Source organism: Lipomyces tetrasporus (assembly GCF_029532465.1).
Source record: "Lipomyces tetrasporus strain NRRL Y-64009 chromosome Unknown POJ06scaffold_3, whole genome shotgun sequence".
NCBI classification, from domain to species: domain Eukaryota; kingdom Fungi; phylum Ascomycota; class Lipomycetes; order Lipomycetales; family Lipomycetaceae; genus Lipomyces; species Lipomyces tetrasporus.
Window position 1 is genome coordinate 485,847 of NW_026611598.1, and position 22,225 is coordinate 508,071.

General features: G+C 49.8%; 8 protein-coding genes and 1 non-coding gene across 9 annotated transcripts; 5 read left to right on the forward strand and 4 right to left on the reverse strand.

Annotated features, from left to right (window-relative positions):
- Positions 1-1,150: 1,150 nt before the first annotated feature.
- Positions 1,151-2,724, reverse strand: POJ06DRAFT_247926 (uncharacterized protein). The gene has a single exon (XM_056186955.1). It carries the CDS (start codon positions 2,621-2,623, stop codon positions 1,490-1,492), a length of 1,134 nt encoding a protein of 377 aa, XP_056045257.1. The 5' UTR covers positions 2,624-2,724; the 3' UTR covers positions 1,151-1,489.
- A 1,108-nt stretch (positions 2,725-3,832) lies between these two features.
- Positions 3,833-7,735, forward strand: POJ06DRAFT_71423 (uncharacterized protein). Its single transcript, XM_056191453.1, has 3 exons — positions 3,833-4,458; positions 4,691-6,587; positions 6,638-7,735. Exons 1-3 carry the CDS (start codon positions 4,297-4,299, stop codon positions 7,309-7,311), a joined length of 2,733 nt encoding a protein of 910 aa, XP_056045258.1. The 5' UTR covers positions 3,833-4,296; the 3' UTR covers positions 7,312-7,735.
- A 390-nt stretch (positions 7,736-8,125) lies between these two features.
- Positions 8,126-8,865, forward strand: POJ06DRAFT_266421 (superoxide dismutase; the record flags this gene model as incomplete). Its single annotated transcript, XM_056189151.1, has 3 exons — positions 8,126-8,138; positions 8,354-8,782; positions 8,843-8,865. 3 exons carry the CDS (start codon positions 8,126-8,128, stop codon positions 8,863-8,865), a joined length of 465 nt encoding a protein of 154 aa, XP_056045259.1.
- Positions 8,866-9,229: 364 nt separating this feature from the next.
- On the forward strand, positions 9,230-15,138 carry POJ06DRAFT_247938 (CNH domain-containing protein). The gene is made up of 3 exons (XM_056186956.1): positions 9,230-9,819; positions 9,872-14,186; positions 14,236-15,138. The coding sequence occupies exons 1-3, from the start codon at positions 9,511-9,513 to the stop codon at positions 14,754-14,756; spliced, it is 5,145 nt and encodes a 1,714-aa protein (XP_056045260.1). The 5' UTR covers positions 9,230-9,510; the 3' UTR covers positions 14,757-15,138.
- Positions 15,071-15,144, reverse strand: POJ06DRAFT_t33. The gene has a single exon. It is a non-coding gene; the product is annotated as a tRNA-Ala (tRNA).
- A 141-nt stretch (positions 15,145-15,285) lies between these two features.
- On the forward strand, positions 15,286-17,030 carry POJ06DRAFT_247941 (Brf1-like TBP-binding domain-containing protein). Its single transcript, XM_056186957.1, has 3 exons — positions 15,286-15,599; positions 15,660-15,731; positions 15,786-17,030. The coding sequence occupies exons 1-3, from the start codon at positions 15,413-15,415 to the stop codon at positions 16,958-16,960; spliced, it is 1,434 nt and encodes a 477-aa protein (XP_056045261.1). The 5' UTR covers positions 15,286-15,412; the 3' UTR covers positions 16,961-17,030.
- POJ06DRAFT_247943 (proteasome complex subunit Rpn13 ubiquitin receptor-domain-containing protein) lies at positions 17,031-18,527 on the reverse strand. The gene is made up of 2 exons (XM_056186958.1): positions 17,836-18,527; positions 17,031-17,584 (listed from the first exon to the last, which is right to left on the reverse strand). The coding sequence occupies exons 1-2, from the start codon at positions 18,342-18,344 to the stop codon at positions 17,125-17,127; spliced, it is 969 nt and encodes a 322-aa protein (XP_056045262.1). The 5' UTR covers positions 18,345-18,527; the 3' UTR covers positions 17,031-17,124.
- On the forward strand, positions 18,528-20,166 carry POJ06DRAFT_247944 (P-loop containing nucleoside triphosphate hydrolase protein). The gene is made up of 3 exons (XM_056186959.1): positions 18,528-19,317; positions 19,375-19,795; positions 19,846-20,166. The coding sequence occupies exons 1-3, from the start codon at positions 18,642-18,644 to the stop codon at positions 20,078-20,080; spliced, it is 1,332 nt and encodes a 443-aa protein (XP_056045263.1). The 5' UTR covers positions 18,528-18,641; the 3' UTR covers positions 20,081-20,166.
- On the reverse strand, positions 20,167-21,847 carry POJ06DRAFT_247947 (CobW/HypB/UreG, nucleotide-binding domain-containing protein). The gene is made up of 7 exons (XM_056186960.1): positions 21,599-21,847; positions 21,491-21,547; positions 21,375-21,433; positions 21,311-21,322; positions 21,062-21,250; positions 20,571-21,007; positions 20,167-20,517 (listed from the first exon to the last, which is right to left on the reverse strand). The coding sequence occupies exons 1-7, from the start codon at positions 21,688-21,690 to the stop codon at positions 20,194-20,196; spliced, it is 1,170 nt and encodes a 389-aa protein (XP_056045264.1). The 5' UTR covers positions 21,691-21,847; the 3' UTR covers positions 20,167-20,193.
- Between the last annotated feature and the right edge of the window lie 378 nt (positions 21,848-22,225).

The following is a 22,225-nucleotide window of genomic DNA, read 5'->3' on the forward strand; positions in this document are numbered from 1 at the left end:
GGCCTGCGCGTTGGGGGAGGGATCCTGCTGTGCCTGCTATACTGGATTAGGTAATATGCAAACAACATATTTAACGCCACCGCGCCGCGCCATGAACTTTAATGCAGAGCATGCTCTAATATCGACGGGCGAGATTTGCAAATAACTGATGGGTATTTTTTGTGGGAATATTTTGTGACGATGCCGACAATGGTGTCCAGATACTGGCTGCTGACAAGAACTGTGCGGTGAATTTTGGTAAGTATCATAGTATTGACGAGCGCGGAGTCAAGTTCGCAACGTAGCGGTCGGGCGTGGACGGGCGCGGACGGGCGCCGACACCAGGGCAGGACAGCAGCAAGGGGGCCCGTAACCCTCACGTCGTCAGCTATCCCTGATGAGCTTATTATTGCCAGCCGAATCCATAAGCGTGCCGTGCCGATGGCCACAAACGCGTTCTTGTCATCCAACAGATGTAAGCCACTAGTGCCGATTTCGCAAAACGTGATTGTCAACAGGGGTGAGATCATGCAAAACACAGTCTCATGCCATCCACACTGGACGTGGCCGTGGTGGGGATCTGATATCTAGCAACGCGATCCGTAAACCAGATAGCACGCCTATCGCGCCTAACCACTGCTGCAACACGACGTTGCAAGTATAACAACCAGAGATGATCGAGTACTGCTAGAGTCAGTGATCGCACCACACGCGAAAGCAACCACGCGTCCCGGCCACAGAACAACAACAACCCTAACCGCAGACATGTCAGGCCACGCGGCAGCCCCAAGTTGCCAACTATAATGCCAATCCATGTCGGTTTTGAGAGCGATATATACATTCTACAAATAGGTCGTCGGACAGCCAATGTATAGCGCGTCTCCACACAGCTTCGTACGGAGGTCATGGAGCAAAAAAAACTGTGAACAGGGCGCAAAACGATTGATGCCTCTGGATCATATTCATCCGGGCCCCGCCATGATCGTTGTAATAAGCGTTGTGCATCTCGCCGTGCTGAATGTATGCTGCGCATTTCGCCTTTCGCGTGGTCCAAGACCCAAGCTCATCGAAGCCGCTTGCCTTAACACGAGATCGACACGAGATGAATCGGGCCGCAAGGAAAGCGGCTTGCACCCAGTTGTTGTTGTTCTCTTACAGCACAGAAATGATAAGCTAATAATCATATCGCATTTAAAAACGTTAATACCACAAAAAAAATACAATCCCGATATCACGACAGCCTGGTCACGCAACAAAACTGAACTCATGACAAAACTAAAATGTACAAGAGAGAAGTCCTAGAGGAGATTACTTAAATCTCACCGACAAATTATAGTTATTAGCGAGTTAAACACTCGCAGTACAATAATCGATAACCTAACTTTACACCTGTGCGGCAGAAACCTGGAAAGAACATCACAAAAGACCGCAAACAGATCCATGCCACAATTAAAGCAAAGCTGTTTTGGCTTGAAATTGCAAGAACGAAAAAACGAAGAGAAAAGATGGCTCACGCCCGCTCGGACGGCATACCAGGCGGCATTGGCTCGCCTTCCACGGCACTCTTCTTCCATTCTGTCGGTTGCACCGAATCTGCACACTTTTCACAGTGCTCAACAAATACCCTTGGCGACGCAAACATCTTCTGACACAGTCGGCACCATCCTGCGTCCGTGTCCTTGAGCTGAACAAAGTGGACTAGTCTTAAATGGCGCTTGAGTACGTCTAACCTGTTGAACGCGCCACCGTTGCGATGGCAGGTTGGGTCAGTCCGCCAGTATGGGCAGTGGAAGTTTGGAGAGTAGTGCGACCGAAGATGTCGTCGCTGGTCCGAGTGGCGCGCAAATGTCCATTTGCAGCCGGCATGCGGGCATTTGTATGGCCGCGACGCAGACGGAGTCTGTCCGGACGACGCACTGGGCGAGCCCGCGGATGCATTAGAGGACGAGGCCTTCTCACGCTTGACGCTGTGGCCAGAGGAGGATGCCTGCTGTCCCTGGGAAGGAGCGCTGGCTTGGTGGTACTCTGCGTTTGCATTCGCGCCGGTGCGGACAGGATTGGCAGGGATGACGCCCGAGAGCGCGGGATCAGTGGCATGATGTCTGTATCCGCCGTCTGGATGGATGACGGATGGCAGCGATGGAAGCGACAGCTGTTGCGGTTGGGACGTGAGCTGTTGGTGCGGGACAATAGGGGACACGGGCGACTGCACGTAAGCATAAGCCGCTGACGACACACCGGACACCGACGTTGCAGCCGACGAGAACGAGCCAGCGGACGAGTTTGAGATGGTCGACATGGCAGATGGAGACGCGGCTGAGACGGTGGACATGGGGGACAGCAGCTGAGTGTCGATCGGCGGGTTTGCGCTGTTTGTGTATATGTGCGGAGGCTGCAGGTGGCCATTTTGCTGCTGTTGGTCGCGCTCGTTGGAATCGGACAGAAGGTCTGCGATGGAGGTACGGTTACGATGGCGAGTTGCCCGCCGGTCATCCTGGGGATCGTCTTCGGGCATGACGATGCGGGGGAGCGGCGCGTGGTGGTGCTGAGGCGACTGACGCTGTTGTGCGGCGGTAGAGGTTGCCGACCCACGATCGAGGTCAAGCAAGGCGATGGCGCCCTGGTATTCACTCAGATGGGCCATTCAGCTGTGAGCGTGATGGCGGATTCTTCAAAAGAGATGGAATTCGCTGACGAGAGAGACGCACGCAGGTTGACGGCTGGAGTGTGTGGTGGAGTTAGGAGGTCGCAGCGAAGAAAAAGCGGCGAAGAGCGCATGAGAAGGGCGGCGGGCGCGGCGCGGGCGGCTCGGCCTCGTGGATGCCGCTTAGAGGGTTAGGGCTACATCCCGTCCGCCGCACAAACACACACACGCCCTGCGGCTTCATTCTTGTTTTGGTGGCCAATGTTCGAAATAAGGGCACTCATGAAAGCGGCGCACGAGTCGTCCAAGCTCTACCAACATAACTCCGGGTAGATGACGAACTCGCGCCAATGCGAATGAGGCAGTCTGGCGGGGCCCAGTGAGGCGCAGCACCGCGAGCCGCTCCACATATAACCCTATCCCTATAGTATACTCCGTCACCAGCGTACTTTTCGGCACTCTCTTGCTGCTTAGACGGTTGAGGCTTAATTGCATCGATGGCGCGAGACCACACGGTGTGCGGCTGGCGGCTCGAAGATTCTCGGCTTTCAGTGCCATCTTGGGAGACCTATGAATTATTGTGCGGTGTTGCATACTCATACATAAAACAGAATTCCGGAGAGAGATTAGTGCAAGCATCGGCGTCGTAATTAGAATTGTGCGCTGTCTGAGCGGATATGGATTCCTGTACTGGCATACGTATTCGACAGCTATGCGGCTATCGGGACACTTCCGAGGCATCATAGACTGGCCCTTCAACAAGCACACTGCGCCCCACGATCAACTAAGTCAGTCAGTGAAGAGCGGCTGGAAGTTGCCTCGCACTTTGCGGCGCGTTTAATCCGCATCGCACGGTAAGTTATCCCTTTATTATTCATTTCAAATGTATAAATATAATACACCCGTTTCAATCTGCAACATCATTGCTCAATAACTCCTGACGTGGTCGATCGTCTTGCCAACAGCCGGATCTGACCGAATCCACCTTCTTCCGCCGAGCAACTCGGGCTTAAATTTTAATTCTAACAAGCGGGTTTAGTTAATGATAGCTGCCTTGATGCTATTCGCCCTCCTGACAACGCGAATAACAACTGCCGCTCGTCTCACTTAGAACTCTGAGTGCGGTCACCGTCTACGGACGCAGCTTATGTATCATTAAGCGCAATCATCCTATGAGAGCTAAGTCACGAACAAGAGTCAATATGCAGATAAGACAATAATACTACGGCTCTGAACAGTCCGGGCAGATCGAGTAGCGTGCCTGGCTGCTGGAAACGTGAGTGCAAATCACCACCAAGGGCCTTCCCAATTCTACCACGACGCCATATGGGCAACGGGGCAAGTTCCTGATTTGTTTCCTTGTCAGCTCGTACTGTTCATCAATAATTCAAGATGCAACTCTTTGTTTTTATATACATGATATCGAATGCCGATTGGCCTGTGTCGCATGACCAACAGTATGTTTCGACAATAGTGGTCCATCGGAGGTAAGTGCACACGTGGCCGAGCTCGGTCGCGCCACAGTACCTTCACCTCCATAATAACTGACATCACTGATCCTCCTCGGCCTCTATCTATCCGCATTCTTACGTCTGTGATCTGTCGTGTTTTCGTATTTTTCTACGTCCCGTAGTGCCCTCTACGACTCCTCCTCCGGTTTAGTTAAAGCAGCCATGGCTCCGTTGTTCGCCGCTAAGGTCAAGTCTGCCCTGTCAGGCGACACACTCCAGCTCACGACCGTACGCCCCCCACAGCCGGGACAAGTACCTGCCGAGCGCACATTCTCGCTGGCCTACGTTTCTGCTCCTCGTCTAAAGAGAGACGAAGGCGATGAGGTATGTTCATTTGATTTGGCTGGCTCGTTCGCGCGAATGAGCCCGTTTGCCGAGGAACTGATAGGCGTGAGAGCATTTGAGCAAATTACTACATCCACACAAGAAATCCGAGCCGTGGCTATAGGCAAGCGGAAAAACGACCGCATGGATGGCACGTATTTGCTGCCTCCGCGTCTGCAGTCAGCCATTTCGTTGTCTTCCATTGTCGCGCCTATTTTTCTAACAGTCACAGCCTTTCGCTTTCCAATCCCGCGAGCAGCTTCGTCTTCAGCTAGTCGGCCAAGTGGTGCAATGCGAGGTTTTCTACACCGTCCCGACTACAAACCGGGAATACGGTATCGTCTACCTGCCCAACAAGGTCTCCGTCAATGAGCAATTGATCTCCGCTGGTTCCGTTCGCGTCCGCCAACCAACTGCCAAAGAGTCCACCGAGCCCAACGAGCTCCTCGAGAAGTACCGCTCGCTCGAGGCGGCAGCCAAGGAAAACGCGCTTGGTCTCTGGGCCCCCAAGGTCGATACCTACAAATCGTTTTACGATGTTCCGGCCGAATTTGCGGGCAAGTACCGGAGCCAGCAAATTGATGCCATCGTCGAGCGCATTATTAATGGCGACCGAGCACTTGTCAGGTTTATGCTTCCTGGCCAGCACGTCCAAGTCCCGCTTCTGATTGCCGGTGTTCGCGCTCCGCGATCCCCTTCGACAACCGATGCTGCGGCCGAGCCTGGAGAGCCGCTTGGTGACGTCGCAAAGTTCTACGTCGAGGCCCGTTTGCTTCAACGCAACGTCAAGGTCGAGGTCCTCGGTACGTCGAATCAGGGCGTACTGATCGGCATCGTGTTGCATCCGGCCGGTAATATCGCGGAAAGGCTGCTCGAGAGCGGATTAGCCGTTGTAAGCGACTGGCAGAGCAACTTCCTCGGTGCGGCGAACATGAGCAAGCTTCGTGCGGCCGAACAGACCGCGAAGGCAAAGGGTATTAACTTATGGCACGGTGTCGCTGTGCAAGCTGTGAAGGGAGGTGCCGAGTCGGAGAAATCCTTCACGGCGACGGTTGGACGTGTGATATCAGCCGACACACTCTCATTGAGGATGAAGAACGGTGACGAGAAGGTTGTCCAGCTGGCGAGTGTTCGGGGACCGAGACAGGCCGACTCTAAGCAGGCCTCGTATGTCAATGCTGCGCGTGAGTTTGTGAGAAAGAAAACGATTGGCAAGCATGTTAAGGTTGTTATTCTACATACACGGCCAAAGTCGGAGCAGTTCGAGGAGCGCGATATGGCGACAGTGGAGCTCGCGAGAGCTGCCGGTCAGTCTACTGGCTCGTCCGATCTCGCGGCCATATTGGTTGAGAATGGATACGCGACCGTTATCAGGCACCGCAAAGACCAAGTCGAAGATCGGAGTCCGATTTGGGACGAGCTGCTTGAGAAGGAGGAAGCTGCCATCAAGGCAAAGAAAGGTTTCCACTCTGGCGTTGCGCTGCCCGCTGAGCGCATTGTCAATGCTTCCGAATCTCATGCCAGAGCGTCCGCGTTCCTGCCTTCGCTCATGCGTCAGAAACGTGTTCCGGCTATTGTTGAGTTCGTCAACTCTGGTAGCAGATTGCGGCTGCTTTTACCGCGCGACAACGCACGAATCAGGTTCATCCTCGCCGGCGTAGCGACTCCTCGTGTCGCAATGACGGGCCCCGGTGCAGGCACAGGCGTTGTGTCTGAGAAGTCGGAGCCGTTTGGCGAGGAAGCGCAAGAATTCACATCGCGCAGGTTGTTGCAGCGGGATGTCGAGGTTGACGTTACGCATGCTGATCGCTCGGGCGGCTTTTTTGGATTGTTGCACGTTCCGGGCACCAAGGATACGTTTGCGAAGACGTTGTTGGACGAGGGACTTGCCAGACTCGATGAATATTCTGCCCAGGAGGCCGCCGTCTTGAGCCAGTTCCGCGATGCAGAAGAGGCGGCTCAGGCTGCAAAAAAAGGTGTATGGAAGGACGACAAGGGCAAGGCTAAGCCCGTCGAAATGCCGGTTACGGTGGCAGCCGAGGGCGCGGCGAGAAAGAAGGAGTACCTTAATGTGGTCGTCACTAATGTCGAGTCTGATGGTTCTTTCGTCTACATTGTTCTGAATGACAGTACGAGTTCGCATGAGTGTTGTAAGCGATCAAGACTAACTTCAGAATAGGCATTGGTAAGCTTGCTACGCTTACGAGTACAGTAACAGCTCAACCTCCGATTGCGCTCACCAATCGTCCCCGCATCAACGACCTTGTTGTATACCCGATCCCAGGCACTAAATCCCTCGGCCGGTTCCGAGTGACACACTACGACAACTCGCGCAAGCAAGCCAGTCTCACATCAATCGACTTCGGACTGACAGTCACTTCCGCTCCACTCACCAAGCTACGAACTTTGCCATCGGAGTTTTCGCCCACACTCTCAGGTATCCCCGCACTTGCAAAGACCGGAAAGCTGTCGTTGGTCAAGTGGCCAGAGTTCCAGGATGACTACCTCGACGATGCTGTGAACTACTTCTACGACATTGTCGTCTCGACTCCCGAGACGCTCCTCGGATCTGGCAGTGCGCCTCAGAAACTGGTAGCGATTGTAGACGGAAGTGCCGACGGCGCGGCGCTGACTACGCTTTTCGAGGCGAGCGATATCGACAAGAGCATTAACACCAAACTAGCGGAAGAGGGGTGGGTGTATATCCCATCTGATAAGGCGCTCCGACGGAGTGTTGAGAGGAGCTATGTTGGATCTAAGGAAGTTGCGGATCTCAGAAAGGTTGTTGAAGACGCGAAGAGGGAGCGCAAAGGAATTTGGGAGTATGGCGATGTCACGCCGGATGAGGACTAGTCCAGAGTATCATATTGCATTTTTTTTGGTATGAAATTTTTTTTACAGTTGACGTTATAAAAAAGTTTTTGGACGAGGTAACGAAAAAGTTGTGTTTGATGAAAAATATATGATTTCATGCTCTCAGATATGGCAACGTTTAACTTTTTCTGCCTGTGGGTATCGTGGAGTTTCGGTCTTTTTTTTCGATCAATATCCGGGTCAGACTTTACCTGTCAGCAACAACTCACTATCAAGAATCAACAGTGTATTTGTCAGTCTCCATGTCAGTACTCAGTAATTCAGAAGAAGTCGAATCTACTGTCTGGCGATCAGATCTGAAGACATGGTTGGAACATTCTGTCACGTTTAGCCGTCTGCTGCCTTGGACACATCTGCCCTGTCAATAACAAACAGCACAGCGTGTCATCAACCCGCGTGATCGAATAGCCGACGATTTGAATTCGTGGCTTAGACGGTTCCTGCTTACACTAGTCAATACTTGCTCTATTCGGCCGCCGATTCGTCGCGGTCCAGCGAGCTCCGACAGCCCTAACCCTTACGTATGCGATTGCTTCAGCTGCGGAAGTTTATGGGGAGCTGTGCCGTAATAGTCGCGCACTAATGATAATTTTCAACCGGGTCGGCCGAATGCCGCGGAAACTGGGCGAGTAGTGACGGCATAGGCCATTGCGCGGGGTGCCTCGCTGACGAAATCCGCTCTAATCAGTCAGAACCCTTTCTCTGTAGGTCTCTCTCTCTGCATTCACACCGATCGTTTCACCCAGTCGCATTTTATTGCATCGCAATTCAATTCAATTCAACTATCATCACAATGGTTAAGGCTGGTATGTGTACTTTGCAACTGATTACGATGATTGACTTGGTTCCTTTGAATCGATGAGAATTAAGGCGGGAGACATGGCATTGGGTATGACGACTATGAAAAAAGGTGTCTCCATATCCAATCCAGCGCCATCCCGCTGGTGCTCATCCAACTTTTAAGCCAAATGATCAATTGGGTATCGGAGCTCCAAAACCAATAAACTAACGCGAATCGCAGTCGCTGTTCTCCGGGGAGACTCCACCGTCTCTGGCACTGTTACCTTCGTGCAGACCGCCGAGGGCTCTCCCACTACCATCAGCTGGGACATCAAGGGGAATGACGCTAACGCCCTTCGTGGTTTCCACGTCCACGAATTCGGTGACAACACCAACGGCTGCACTTCTGCCGGCGGCCACTTCAACCCGTTCGGCAAGACCCATGGTGCTCCGACCGACGAGGTCCGCCACGTCGGTGACCTCGGCAACGTCACTACCGACGCTGAAGGTAATGCCAAAGGCTCGACTTCTGACAGCTTCATCACTTTGATCGGACCGCAGAGCGTGCTTGGCCGAACGATCGTCATCCACGGTGGCACTGACGATCTCGGCAAGGGCGGACACCCTGACTCTCTTAAGACTGGTAACGCTGGTCCTCGACCTGCTTGCGGTACGTTGTCCTGTAATTCTGTTATTTTCATCGATCAAACGTTTAATTAATGCGATGTAGGTGTCATTGGTATTTCCACCTAGACGACTTCGTCACTTCTCCATCTAGCTATTGGATGTCGTCTGTGATAACGTCGCAGGTATTGCGAGAAAATTAAACGGATTTGAGAGTGTGAATATGAATGTTGAACGTGCGTTGCTTTGCTGAGAAACATAAGAGTGCGAAATTGGTGATGAAATACAATTGAGCGATTTAACGTTTAAGTTGTCATAACATAGTTGCGTAGAGAGCGATACGGTGCAATTCGCTCACTAAATCATGGTATCGTGATACGCACCGCGTAGAATGGTATTGTAGGTTGTAATTGCACCAATTCGATTTGCAATTGCTGGTCGAACAGGATAAGTGAAGCCCTTGCGAGTAATTGCAAAAATAAAGCAACGGTTCCTCGAAATCCCCCCGATACACTTGTCAGGCAGAAAAGCAAATCTTCTAGTATTGTCGCTACAAAGATCCTTCTGGACAGTTTCCAACTCGTTATAGATTATAGGACTGGGTAAAATTTGGTAAAGCAAAATATGTGACGTTGAATGTCGATATCAGGGCCTTGTACCAACCGTATGCTTGGTGTTCAGGTCCGCCCAGGAACGCGACAATAGCGTACGCACCAGAGACTCACGATCCAACTACTAAACGGATCACCGCACTCGCCACAAGTCAGATTCGCGATGAGCTGGGATGGCTATAGTAACATGTATACCAGCCCACCATCTCAACATACCCCGCGCGTTCCTCCACGCCCGCCTCCTCATCTATTACCCTCGTCGCGCGCCGCAATGATTAACAACAGTGATGAGCGGCCTGCTTTACCCCCGAAAGTCCCTCTGCATGAGCTGCGCAACCCGAGAGATAGCATGCGTGCCGAATTTTCGTTACCTCCCGCACCAGACAGGGGCGAGTTCAGTAGGTACGGTGGAATTGTGAGCACTCCTGCGTCGACTCCGGCGCCATCTGTGAAAGCGAGTCCTTTACCGCGGGTACGATATATTGTGCTACTGATAATTACAGTACACTACTGATGTGGAACAGGAGCCAAGTATACATCCAAGGAGAGACGTGTTCGATCGGATCTTGGAGGCTCAAACAGTGGATTACAGCAATATCTCGATATTTTCAACGTCGCCGCCTAGCACCGACTACGACCACTATGCGGACAACTCGTATTCCTCACGGTGGGATTTGGGACGCGCAAATTCGGGTAGGAGACCTGAAATGGAGATCACGCCTGGTCCTGTCCAGCGCGCTTCGTCGCCGGTGCGGCCGCCTCCTCCATCTGCGCTAGTCGTTCAAACTCGAAGTTCCCCGCCGCTCATTTCTCAGTCTGGGATACCCGAGCCGCAGCCACAGGCCCGAGCACAACAACATCGGAGCAACGATGTTAATACGTTTTCGAGACACTTGACAATGCAGCGGAACAAGTCGATCACACGACCGACTACGCGTCCACCGCTGCCACATGAGATCCTGCGGTCCCCAGATTCTCATTCGTCACCTGCAGTCGAACGACATCAACTGCTACGATCGTCAACGTCTTCATATGTGCCGGACGGTGATTTAAACCCATTAGCATACGAGCCTCAAGGCGATTCATCGTATGTTCGCCAGAACTCTCCGCTACCCTCACTCAGCCTGATCATCAATACGACGCGGTCATCCACAGTTTCTGGTTCGATATCGGCGTCCAACTCGCCGTCGCGGTCTCCCATCAGAGACTCACAATCGCCAGCGCGTAATTCCCCCCTTGCGCCTGGAAATATCTCACCGTTCTCGTCCACATTTCTGTCTACATCGTATACAGAAGATTCGGACAATTTCGACATTAATACGCCACTGTCTAATGTGCCACATGCATGCAGTCCGCTGGATTTGCTTACGAATGTCGGATATATTCCTGCTCCAGATCCTGGTCTCAACTTGGAGAGCGACGATGAACTGGACGGTGAACATTACTCTCTCGACAATTCTCCCGTACCACCGCAACATGGAGTCCCGTTCGAGGATTTATCTGACGATCACGACGGCGGTTATAGCGACCGATTCTCGTTTGATGACCGATCATACTCACAGTCGTCAGACGCATTTTCATATTCCACGCCCGAGCCCAGGTCGCCATCGTTTGCGGAAAGCGGCACTTCAACTCCACCGAAGCCACCGCAGCATTTCACCCCGTATGGTTCTATTAGATACTCGGAACGCGGGGAAGCGGGGATCTCGAGATCCGCGGCTCTGCAAAAGTGGTCTTCGTGGTCCTCTCTGGGTGGAGTTGGCAGACCTGATGTGAGCGCTCTCGGTGCAGGTCTACAGCCCGTGCGTGCGAACACGACAGGTCGTGTCCCGTTGCAGGCGGATGGCGACCTGCGGTCACAGCAGAGACAGGTGTCGCAGCCGTTCCAACAGCAACAGCCGCTGCCGGATCAGGAATATCAGGGGTATCGGGTGCAGCTGCAGGATAACGAATATCTGCATGATCAATCTGGAGACGAGAATGTGCTCAATGCCGAGGACGTCGATGATTTTAATCCACAAGTGATTGACGAGGAAATGTACGGTATCGTTCCACCGACAGAGCCACTGCGACTTCGATCAACCATTAATGATCAACCGACTCTTGCGGTGCAGCCATCACGTCCGCAGTCTCCAGCGGAATCGGCTACTTCCACACATGCTGATACAGGAGTGATGATGCGTTTAGGATTACCAACAGAGCTCCCAGACTCATCACCGAATCTCCCATCAGAAGCGCCTCCGGAGACGTTGAGAACACCACTGTTGCAGTCGGGTTTTGGCAAGCAGACTATGGGATCGCGAGGTTACAGATCTTGTGAACAACCTTGGCTACTTTCGCAACTGTATATGTGGGTGCGACGGGTAATGGCGCGTGAGGCAAATGTCATGCGGGAAAGTGAGCTTGTAGAGCTGATCCGCGGCTTGTTCACACATTGGATTCCAACTTTGCGGAACTCGACCGCAGACGAGAATGCCAGTGCAGCGATCGCGTCGTTTATAATTCATGGAGTTATGGATAAACCTGATGCTATTCATGTGCGAGTTCCGCAGGACTATGAATCAGCATATATTGCTCGGTTGGCTTCTTTGTCTGGAGTGTTAACAGTGCTGGCTGGTAAAGGATGCTATTCAACACAGGTTCATTCTGAAGAAGAGTTGGTTGCGTGGCAATGCTACTCCCTCAAGTGTTCCAGGACATTGCGGAGCCTACCGCGAGCTGTGCCTCAGGTCACCAACGACTTTCTGAACGCGAGCGACTGGTCTGCCATAGTTCCGATCGAGGTGCTGCGTAGTCTTCCAAAGAAAGAAGTCATTCGCCAAAGTGTCATCTTCGAAATCATCCAAGGCGAGCACAACTATCTCGAAGAACTTCGCAGATTTGTGGTCAATTTCCGGGATAAGCCTGTTGCGAAAGATTTGTGGGCAGCAACAAACGAACTTCTCAGGATTAACACTGAGTGTCTTTACGGTCCACTACTCGTCCGCCAGGCATCTAATCCGGTCATTAATGGAGTCGGCGATATTTTCCATGACTGGCTTCTTACAGTGCAGAAGTCTTACGAATTGTACGCCTCAATTCTGGAGGATGCAAAAAGGCAATATAAATTAGAAGCGGCCCGCGATCCAGCGTTTCAGCAATTTGATAAAGATTATAAGAATCAGTCACGCGATGAATACGGTGCGGTGTGGCTACGATTGATCCGATACCCATTGCTACTAAAGCGAATTCGTGACGAAACGAATCCGCCGATCTACGAGGGACAGAAACTTAAGGAGGTGCTGGATAAAATGAATAGCGTCATCCTCGGATTCCAGGCGCGATATGCTGAGGGCCAGCAACGGTATGCTCTGCGGGACTTGGAGGAGACGATTAAATTCACAGACAGAAAATTAGAGGTGAACCTCTATCTCAATGCAAAGTCGCGACAGCTCGTGCATCAAGGGCGGGTGACGGTCAAAATGGAAGGCCACATGCGACATTCTAGATACCTCATTTTACTGGACAACTATCTCTTGATTGCGAACGTGTCAACGGGGTCGCGGCCGAATTTTGATATTGTGCACCATCCGATCCCGATTGACCTCTTGGTTCTGGTGTCAAATAATGATTCCCCAGTCAATGCAAGATTCCATATGCGGTCCAAGAGCCAAGCTAATTTGGCACCCATTCTCAACAATCGATCCTCGATGCCGCAATCGCCAGAAGAGCTAAAGGAGAAAGCTGAAGCTACGCTGAATTCGAAAGACGACGACGTCGACAAATTGTATCCGTTCCGACTGGAACACCTCGGACGTAAAGGCTCGCGATATACACTCTATGTTGCTTCAGCTAACGATCGCCGAGAGTGGTGCAAGTGTATTGAGACAGCCAAACGTGGATTTGCGGTTCGCATGCAGTCGTTCCGAGCCGAGCCGTTCTGCCTTGAAGTCATTTCGGATCTCGCGTTTGGATACGGCAGCGAAGACAAGATACCTGAGATACCGGTCCAGTCGACTGTTGGTGTTGTTGAACGTGCTCTGAGAGATGCAGAGTTTGATATCGGTGAGGCGGCAAAGCAGTCGCTCCATGTGCTGATCAACTCTAATGTCAACTGCGCGGCAACATTTTATCCTGATGATTTGGGCGCGCGTGCGTCGGTGAATCGCAGCGTGACCGCGTACATGCAGGCATCAGTAAGAAAACCGTACGCCCTTGTTGGATGCGACTGGGGTGTCTACTTGTCCGACGGCAGCAGTCCACGATTCTGGGTTCCAATATTGAGTCTAACGAAAGTTAAACAGATTCATATTTTGCCAGAGTTTGGTATCGCGGTTATACTTGCCAATAAGACATTGATGGCTTATGATATTGAAGCGTTGTTAGCAGCCAATCCTATGGAGATCGCTGGTGTTAGTCCTACAATGCATCCCAGTAAGCGGATAGAGGAGTGGCTAGCTCGCCGAGGGACACAGCACGAAAGAATCTCGTTGACTCCTCAACAAATTAGCCGCTACGAATTCACTGGATTCAGCGTTGGCGTGCTACGTGGTCGAACGATAATCGTCGGATTCAAGAAAGATTCCAGTATTCTCGGGAGTGCCGATGACACTGTAACGACGTTGAAAATTTTCGAGCCAGTTGCCGGGAAGTTATGTGATTTTGGTGAATCAGATGTCAAGTTAGACGACGATTATGTGCGTCTAGATCGAGTTTTTCTAATGCGGAAAGACGTGAACGGTACCGGACGGTGTCTAGCTGCTGTGGACATCGCTCGTGAGACGGAATCTGTACCTGTACAAAAGCAGGTATCCGACGTCACGGTGCTGAAAAAGTCGATTGTCCTTCATGCTGGCCAAGGCAAGTGCGGCTTGATCTGTACCTGGAACCAAAGCTGACAAAAGCATAGACTTTGAATTTATGCCGCTTCCTATACGAACGCCAGTGCAAATTCCAATCCCAGATTCCACGAACAATGATTTCCTCCGGAAGTTGCCAAAAACGGGCAAGACAAAGCCTCTCGGTATTTTTCGAATTGCACAACAAGAGTTCCTACTATGCTACAGCACGTATTGCATTTTTTGCGACCAGTACGGCCAACCATCGCGTTCAGCGTACATTAAACTGGAATGCACGGCTCGGTCTGTGGCCTTTTCCAAACCATATATTGTAGCCTTTGATAACAATTTCGTGGAGGTTAGGAGCGTGGATTCTGGCGATAAGAAGCAGATAATTGTTGGCGCAGATGTCAGGCTTTTGAGGAGTCAAGTTTACCATGACGACCCGGACAATGAAAAGCATGGCTATGTCAACGCCACTGGAAGAACCGGTAATGATATTATTTTCTCAATAGCACATCCGGAGATGCGCGGAAGGCAGTTGTTGATGAAATTGAAGTTAAATAAGGAAGTGTTTGATCAGGGAATGTAGCATCAGGAGTTCTGTACATTTGTAGAGCTATGAGTTAACATTTGAGGCGCGCATTTATGATTTTTTGGTTACTGCCAGATTGAGATTTTATTTTATGTATAACATGGGATGCATTTGTTTATTTATGATTTTGGGTATAATCATGGCGTGATTTAAGGGGTATCTAATGTGTATTAGTATGTGCATGAAGAACTACAAGTATTCTTCTCTGTTAACTGTCTCTCAGCAACGATATCATAGCCTTCTTGGCTGACCTACACTCAGCGGGATTGCTTTGTAATGATGCAGAAAATTAAAAGAAAAAAAATTTCATCTGGACAACACCGGAATCGAACCGGGGACCTCCCGCATGCTAAGCGGATGTGATAACCAACTACACCAGATGCCCTAATGCTCATAGAACAACCCTTGACCTTGGTCGCCACCAAGTGCTCCGTGCTCAGGTTTACGCCGGAAGCTCAGATATTCGCGCGGTAATCGGAATGTCCCAGCCGCAATGCCTCGGAGCTAATGTTTCTCATATGGAGAACGCGCTATTCTGAATAATATTCCCGTCTCTACGCGAACGAATATCTGGTTTGGTTTATACACTATTGTCTACGATACACGGAGACATATTTTATTGTTAGCAAGCAACGGTAGAGTATCATTGAACGATGCCTGCGAGAGCTGTTTGCCCATATTGCAAGGGCACCTCGATAGAGGACAACGGCGCGGGCGATATATGCTGCACCAATTGCGCTGCTGTTCTTGAGGATTCGCAGATTGTTGCCGAAGTCACATTCGGTGAAACTACGAGTGGTGCTGCAATGGTTCATGGCAGCTTCATAGGGGAGCACCAATGTGAGTGATGTTTGTTACTAGGTTGTTAGTGCTGGCACAATCTGACCATGAAATGAATAGCATATGCGCGAGGCGGTGGTGGTTTTAGAAAGAATGGCTCCTGGGAATCTAGAGAACAGACATTTGCAAATGGTATGTGCAATAGTGTTGGGTGATCCAAACTTCATATTGACGCGTTCAATGTAGGCAAACGACGTATCATGAACCTTGCTCATGCGCTGAAGCTTCCGGAGTTCATTGGAGAAGCCGCCAACAGATGGTTTCAGCTCGCAGTTACACAAAACTTTGTGCAGGGTCGCAGATCTCAGTATGTGGTCGCAGCGTGCTTATACGTCGCATGCAGACAGCAAGAGACTACACATATGCTCATCGACTTTGCGGACTTGCTACAAGTAAGCGTATTCGCAATCGGTGCCACCTATCTTAAATTAGTCAAGGTGCTCCAGATTAAGAAGATTCCGTTGATTGATCCGTCCATCTACATTCAGCGATTTGCGGTGAAACTTGAGTTCGGTCCGGAGACTCGTAAAGTTATGAATGACGCGGTCCGACTAGTCCAGCGAATGGGAAAGGATTGGTTGCACCAAGGTCGACGGCCCGCAGGCGTTGCTGGAGCTTGTATATTAGTTGCAGCGCGAATGAACAATTTTAGGAGAAGCAAGGCAGAGATTGTTCACGTGGCGAAGGTTGCGGAGGACACAATTCAAAGGCGTTTGGACGAGTTTAAATTGACGGCGGCTGGTGCGCTGACGGTGCAAGATTTTCGAGGTACCAATATAGAGTCAGAAGCTGACCCACCGTCGTTCACGAAACATCGAAAGCGAGAATTGGCTGAACAGAGGGAGCATGAGGCGAAGCTGGAGGCCGCGGATGCGGACGCACACATAGGCGATGATAATGAAGAAGCAGAAAAAGAAGTTGCTCAAGATCTGGACGCTACGTTAAAAGATCAAAGTTTCCAGAAGCTATCTGAGTTGATAAGGGCGGATAGTACTAGCGCAGCATCTAAGCGAGATTTTGATGACGATCCAGAGCATCTTTCGGACGTGGATGATGACGAGATTCAATCTTTCATGCTTTCCGAGAAGGAGGTTGAAGTTAAGTCCAAACTATGGATGGATCTTAACCAAGACTATCTGAAAGAACAGGAGCTGAAGCAAATCAAGTTGGAGGCCGATCAGAAAGCTGGAATAGTGCGAGTTCCACGAAAACGTAAGCGCAACAAACCACGAGATTCAACGACGGAAAATCTACCAGAAACTCCGGCTGAGAGTGCAAAGGCTATGCTCCAAAAGAAGGCCTTCTCGAAGAAAATTAATTACGCGGCTTTAGACCATCTGTTCAACAAAGCGAAGAAGTAATAGAGATAAGATATATGTCTATGATTTTTGATGAAGGTGATTTGTATGATCTAATATATATGCTGGTGTTGGTAATGGTTAAATTTGATGCATTATACAATCTGCCTAGCGAAATCGTCATCCTTACATAGTCATAGAACATAGCTAGGTGCGTCATCTTGACTCTATTCCTGCATCCCTGCGTCTCCATCATCGTTAGTATCTGGATGCTCTTCCTCACGAATAGCTTCGAGTACACCTCTCAAGAATCCCTCGATTCCTTCTCCGCGATACGGCATTCCTAGCTCTTGCGATACAAGCTGTCCCACATTATACCCCTCCGAAGAATGCAATGTAGTACTTAAACTATTCAGTCCTTGAAGAAACTGTGCAGACTGAAGAACGCGAAGCAATTCAGACTTGTTGTGAGGGATCTCGGCGGGAAGGAAATTGCAGAGATTCGCCAGTTTGGGATCCGATTCGTCTAGCGAAGACACATATGATACGATCTGAGAAGGAGCTATTGCATCGGTGATGCTAAGGATTGGCGCTATGGATGCCGGTATTGCTGCCGAATTCGTCGCTGATCCGCTTTCACCTGAAGGAATAACAATCGATCGAAGCAAGTTCGTCAAGTTTGGAGTTCTTCGTAGAAAGAATGATAATATATTAATAAGACTGAACAAGCATGAAAAGCAATTGCAGAAGATATGAAATAGACCATCCGCTCTCATGCTGCTGCCAAAAACCGGGCAAACGGACACATTCTCCAATTCAACCAAGAACACATTATACAAGTTACTCGTGCAGATAATCATCCATCTGACCACGTACAACCTAAAGATAACCAATGCAACTATATGACAAATTATACAACGAAGAAAGCTTCAACTCACTGTGTGGTGGCGTTATTACTCGGTGACGCTGAATCAGCCATTTCTACGTCACCGCCATTCGGTGCCGTTGGCTCGTTGGCATCCTCCGTAATATCAACTTCATCAGCAAACACGTCTTCTAGTAGTGTATTGATCCGTGTTGCAATCTTCAGATCGCCCTCGCTGATTTCGTCTAGTTTATCTCCGGCGGGTGGATCCTGCAGCCAGAAGAACGATCGTTGGCTCGAACTGTTGAACTTGAGTACGTACACTCGTCCGGTCTTGCATGTGCTAACAGGCAGCCATTCCGCCTCGCCGGGGAAAATCATGAGTTCATCTCGTTCGACTGACGGATCGTCTTTAGATGATCCTCTTGGTTCCCAGACGAATGATAATAGAGGGGCCTCCTCGTCGCTAGAGCGCGAGAGCGTGATCTTGCCCTTTTGCGGTAGTGGCTTGAGATGCTTAGACGGCGGGTTGAAGTCGACTCGTCCCGCCTTGAATGTAATGAGCGTGATCTGATCTGACATGGAGGTATGTGGCTGCGTATCGCGGTCGGAATTGAATCGCCAGTCTTATGACGAGAATAGATGGAGTGTGAAGACAGCAATGTCTGAAGTTGGCTTGCTGTGATCACTTTCGTTAAAGCCCTAACCCATTCACCCCAAGGGTTTCGTGTCAATATCAATGCAAGTCTTAATCATCCCGACAAAGATGACATTCACACGACGTTGACAGTAATCAGTATCACATACACATCGGACTCATCGGAGCGATTTCTCTCACATTTCTAGATAATATAGACTTGAAATTGGCACTAGTATTTAATGGCAACGTTAGAGGAACTTGAGGCGCTCGAGCCTACCAACGACGCCATCATGGGGGATGCCTCAGGAGCCAAGAAGGTCGAGGAAGATGAAATCGCGCAGGAAATTCTTCATTCATCCACAGCTGATATCATCAACCGTCGGCGCCTCCTCGAGAACGATATTAAGGTTCTTAGATCGGAATATCAACGTCTTACGCACGAGAAGAAGGTTATGGGGGAGCGGATCAAGGAGAATCAGGAGAAGATTGAGAATAACCGGGTATTGCCGTATCTCGTTGGTAATGTCGTCGAGATTCTTAATATGGATCCCAACAGCGAAGATCTTGAGGAGGGTGCCAATATTGACTTAGACGCTACGAGAGTTGGAAAGTCGGCAGTCATCAAGACGTCGACGCGACAGACCATCTTCTTGCCACTCATCGGATTGGTTGACCCGGAAAATCTTAAGCCGGGGGACCTCATCGGCGTCAATAAGGACTCATATTTGGTTCTCGATACTCTACCTGCTGAGTATGATAGCAGAGTAAAGGCTATGGAGGTGGATGAGAAGCCAACGGAAACGTATGCGGATATTGGTGGTTTAGATAAACAGATCGAGGAATTGGTTGAAGCTGTGGTTCTGCCAATGAAGCAAGCAGACAAGTTCAAGAAGCTCGGAATCAAGCCTCCAAAAGGTGAGTTTGTCGGAGGTCATTAATTTTGAATCGGGTACTAACTAACTATGTACACAGGCGCTTTGATGTACGGGCCTCCGGGAACCGGTAAGACGCTTCTTGCTCGAGCTTGTGCTGCTCAGACCAATGCCACGTTCCTTAAACTCGCCGGCCCACAGCTTGTTCAGATGTTTATCGGTGATGGCGCCAAGCTTGTCCGCGACGCCTTCTCATTGGCGAAAGAGAAGGCACCGGCTATTATCTTCATTGACGAGCTGGACGCCGTGGGAACTAAACGATTCGATTCAGACAAGTCCGGTGACAGAGAGGTTCAGAGAACTATGTTGGAACTTCTGAATCAATTGGATGGTTTCAGCAGTGATGATCGGGTTAAGGTGCTAGCAGCTACTAACCGGGTGGATGTGTTGGATCCGGCATTGTTGCGCAGTGGTCGCTTGGACAGAAAGATCGAGTTTCCTCTGCCCAATGAAGAGGCGAGGTGAGCTTCTCCACAGCATAATGATGTAAAATGCTTGTTAACGATACTAGGGCTGGAATTCTGCAGATTCACTCGCGAAAGATGACAGTCGATGACTCTATCAACTGGCAGGAACTAGCCCGAAGCACAGATGAGTTCAATGGTGCTCAATTGAAAGCCGTTGCAGTTGAAGCTGGTATGATTGCGCTCCGTAACGGCCAGTCCAAGATCAGGCATGAGGACTTCGTCGAGGCCATAACAGAAGTCCAGTCGAGGAAATCGAAGACAGTGTCGTTCTATGCTTAAGAATGTCATTTTAGGTGCTATGATATTGTGCGTTCGGAGGCATGGGTAAATCATTCATTCGGCTACAATCTGCAGTAAATAATACATTTCGTCATTATCGCTCTATTGTTACATCAATAGCAGTTATGATTCGTCCATAGGACCATCTTCGATAAACTCCGTTGCAATATATCGTAATCTAGCCCTTTCCCTATTATGACTACTTTTCCAGAAGAGCCGCCTGTTTCTGATACGGGGATAGTGTCGTATGTATCGCGCACGCCTTGAATGACGAATGTTTCGTCCGAATCAAGGACAATCTTGGCTTTGAGCCTGTGAACTTCCACTCTATGCGAGTCGACAATGTCCTCCCATAATAGGTTTTGTAGCCATCTGTCGAACGCCTTGTAAGAATCCTGTGACATCACCGGCAAAGGAAGCGTGATTGTCGTGACACGCTAATGACTGTTAGGACACGCAACTATCAAGTCCCAAGACAACCATTACTCACATGGTCATGAAAGCCCTTCGAGTTGAAGGCTTTTATGTTCTCCCATCTCGTCAAGTCATTGTTAACCGTCGAGAGATCTAATATGTCTTCTACACTATCTACCTTCGAGAACGTCGTCGGGATGATCGTAGCCAGCGAATTTATCCCTTCTATGCGTTCTGAGATGTTTCGACGAGTTCCATCATCTACTAGATCGGATTTGTTCAGTATGATAATGTCCGCGTATGAAATTTGAGTATACGCGGTTGACGTAGGGACAAGATCGGCTGGAGTTTGGTCGGTAATCCCACTCTCTGTGCCCTCCTGGTGGTGCATGTCCACCACTGTGTCGTCTAAGTTCTTGACAATGTTCACCGCATCAATGACTGTTATTATCCCGTCCAAGTAAATTGACGACGCCAGCGCCGTATCAAGCCAGAACATTTGTGCTATGGGGCCTACCTACGTCAGTAGCCGTGCTTCATATCCGTCTATCCACAAAACAAACATACCAGGATCTGCTAATCCAGTGGTTTCTAAAAGAATATAATCAAATTTTCCTTTTTTCTCCATTAATGATTCAAGAGCTGCCACACCATTATCTTTGACCGAGCAGCATAAGCACCCATTTCCTAGCTCAAGCCACTCCGTGTAATGTTTCGAGCCGTCCGATACCGTTAAGGATTTTTCTATGTCAACAGCTGAATTTTCATATTAGCGGGCAAGTTGGATGGATCAAAACATTGTTATTAGGTGCTCACAGTCTCCAAACTCTATAAAGCAATTAGTTCAGTACCCTTGATATTGAGGGGCTATCTACTGTACCGTTCATAATAACCGCTATCTTCTTGTTCGTTTGTCGCATAATGTTATTTAGTAGACAGCTACCCGACACGTAGATTAGCCTCTAGATCAAATGGATCATTCTCCTGGTAACTCACGATTTTCCAGCACCGAGGTAGCCGGTGACAATAGTCAACGGCACTTTCTTATCGTTCCAAACAAGAGTTGGCGTCCCGCATACAGAAGATAGTTGTACTCTACATACCTGCTCGACATCCTCGGCAATTGCATCTTGGAGGGCAGTTTGAACCTCGACCAAGGACGGCGCCTCGTCGTTGTCGTCGTCTATATTCGCCATCTCGCTTACACTAGAGCCTTCCAGATCGAGATATATAGTACAAGCAGTCCTGAAGACTGCCCTTGGATGTGGAATTGTCCGCTGTTGAATAATTTGGTCATGGATAATGATCCGATGTGCGAGCCGCTAGCGCCGCACGCAATTCGGCTCCAGCACATGACCGCGCCGTCATGCGACAGCCCACACCTCAAGCTCGGGCTTTTGTAGGCCAGGCATGGCCGATGTTCAGAATTTAGGAGGTACCAAGTAATACTACTGAGGACATCATTATTCATTAAACAGGGCTTAAAAAGTCCGACGCCGCAGAAACAAGTATGGTACAAAAATTAGAAATCTTCGTGCGTAGAAATCATGGATCGGTGGCCAACTACTGTATGAACTAATTATCGTGATATCTACAGAACAACCTTCGAAACAGCTGACAGAAAACAGTGTGGGCAATGTTAACTTGTTAAGCAAATCAAACAGGATCTAATGTCAGATCATGCCAGCTGCAACCGATGTTCGCTCCATCCATACAAACCTTGTCATATTC

Excerpts from the sequence above, each read along its gene's own strand:
- POJ06DRAFT_247926 (XM_056186955.1), bottom strand. The coding sequence starts at position 2,623 with ATGGCCCATCTGAGTGAATACCAGGGCGCCATCGCCTTGCTTGACCTC.
- POJ06DRAFT_71423 (XM_056191453.1), top strand. The coding sequence starts at position 4,297 with ATGGCTCCGTTGTTCGCCGCTAAGGTCAAGTCTGCCCTGTCAGGCGAC. Across the intron at positions 4,459-4,690 it reads AGAGAGACGAAGGCGATGAG|CCTTTCGCTTTCCAATCCCG; the intron begins GTATGTTCATTT and ends TAACAGTCACAG. Across the intron at positions 6,588-6,637 it reads CTACATTGTTCTGAATGACA|GCATTGGTAAGCTTGCTACG; the intron begins GTACGAGTTCGC and ends ACTTCAGAATAG.
- POJ06DRAFT_247938 (XM_056186956.1), top strand. The coding sequence starts at position 9,511 with ATGAGCTGGGATGGCTATAGTAACATGTATACCAGCCCACCATCTCAA. Across the intron at positions 9,820-9,871 it reads AAGCGAGTCCTTTACCGCGG|GAGCCAAGTATACATCCAAG; the intron begins GTACGATATATT and ends GATGTGGAACAG. Across the intron at positions 14,187-14,235 it reads TGTCCTTCATGCTGGCCAAG|ACTTTGAATTTATGCCGCTT; the intron begins GCAAGTGCGGCT and ends ACAAAAGCATAG.
- POJ06DRAFT_247941 (XM_056186957.1), top strand. The coding sequence starts at position 15,413 with ATGCCTGCGAGAGCTGTTTGCCCATATTGCAAGGGCACCTCGATAGAG. Across the intron at positions 15,600-15,659 it reads CTTCATAGGGGAGCACCAAT|CATATGCGCGAGGCGGTGGT; the intron begins GTGAGTGATGTT and ends TGAAATGAATAG. Across the intron at positions 15,732-15,785 it reads AGAACAGACATTTGCAAATG|GCAAACGACGTATCATGAAC; the intron begins GTATGTGCAATA and ends CGTTCAATGTAG.
- POJ06DRAFT_247943 (XM_056186958.1), bottom strand. The coding sequence starts at position 18,344 with ATGTCAGATCAGATCACGCTCATTACATTCAAGGCGGGACGAGTCGAC. Across the intron at positions 17,585-17,835 it reads AGTAATAACGCCACCACACA|AACTCCAAACTTGACGAACT; the intron begins GTGAGTTGAAGC and ends CTTTCTACGAAG.
- POJ06DRAFT_247944 (XM_056186959.1), top strand. The coding sequence starts at position 18,642 with ATGGCAACGTTAGAGGAACTTGAGGCGCTCGAGCCTACCAACGACGCC. Across the intron at positions 19,318-19,374 it reads CGGAATCAAGCCTCCAAAAG|GCGCTTTGATGTACGGGCCT; the intron begins GTGAGTTTGTCG and ends CTATGTACACAG. Across the intron at positions 19,796-19,845 it reads CTGCCCAATGAAGAGGCGAG|GGCTGGAATTCTGCAGATTC; the intron begins GTGAGCTTCTCC and ends TAACGATACTAG.
- POJ06DRAFT_247947 (XM_056186960.1), bottom strand. The coding sequence starts at position 21,690 with ATGGCGAATATAGACGACGACAACGACGAGGCGCCGTCCTTGGTCGAG. Across the intron at positions 21,434-21,490 it reads TACCTCGGTGCTGGAAAATC|CTGTCTACTAAATAACATTA; the intron begins GTGAGTTACCAG and ends CGTGTCGGGTAG. Across the intron at positions 21,008-21,061 it reads CACTGGATTAGCAGATCCTG|GCCCCATAGCACAAATGTTC; the intron begins GTATGTTTGTTT and ends TGACGTAGGTAG.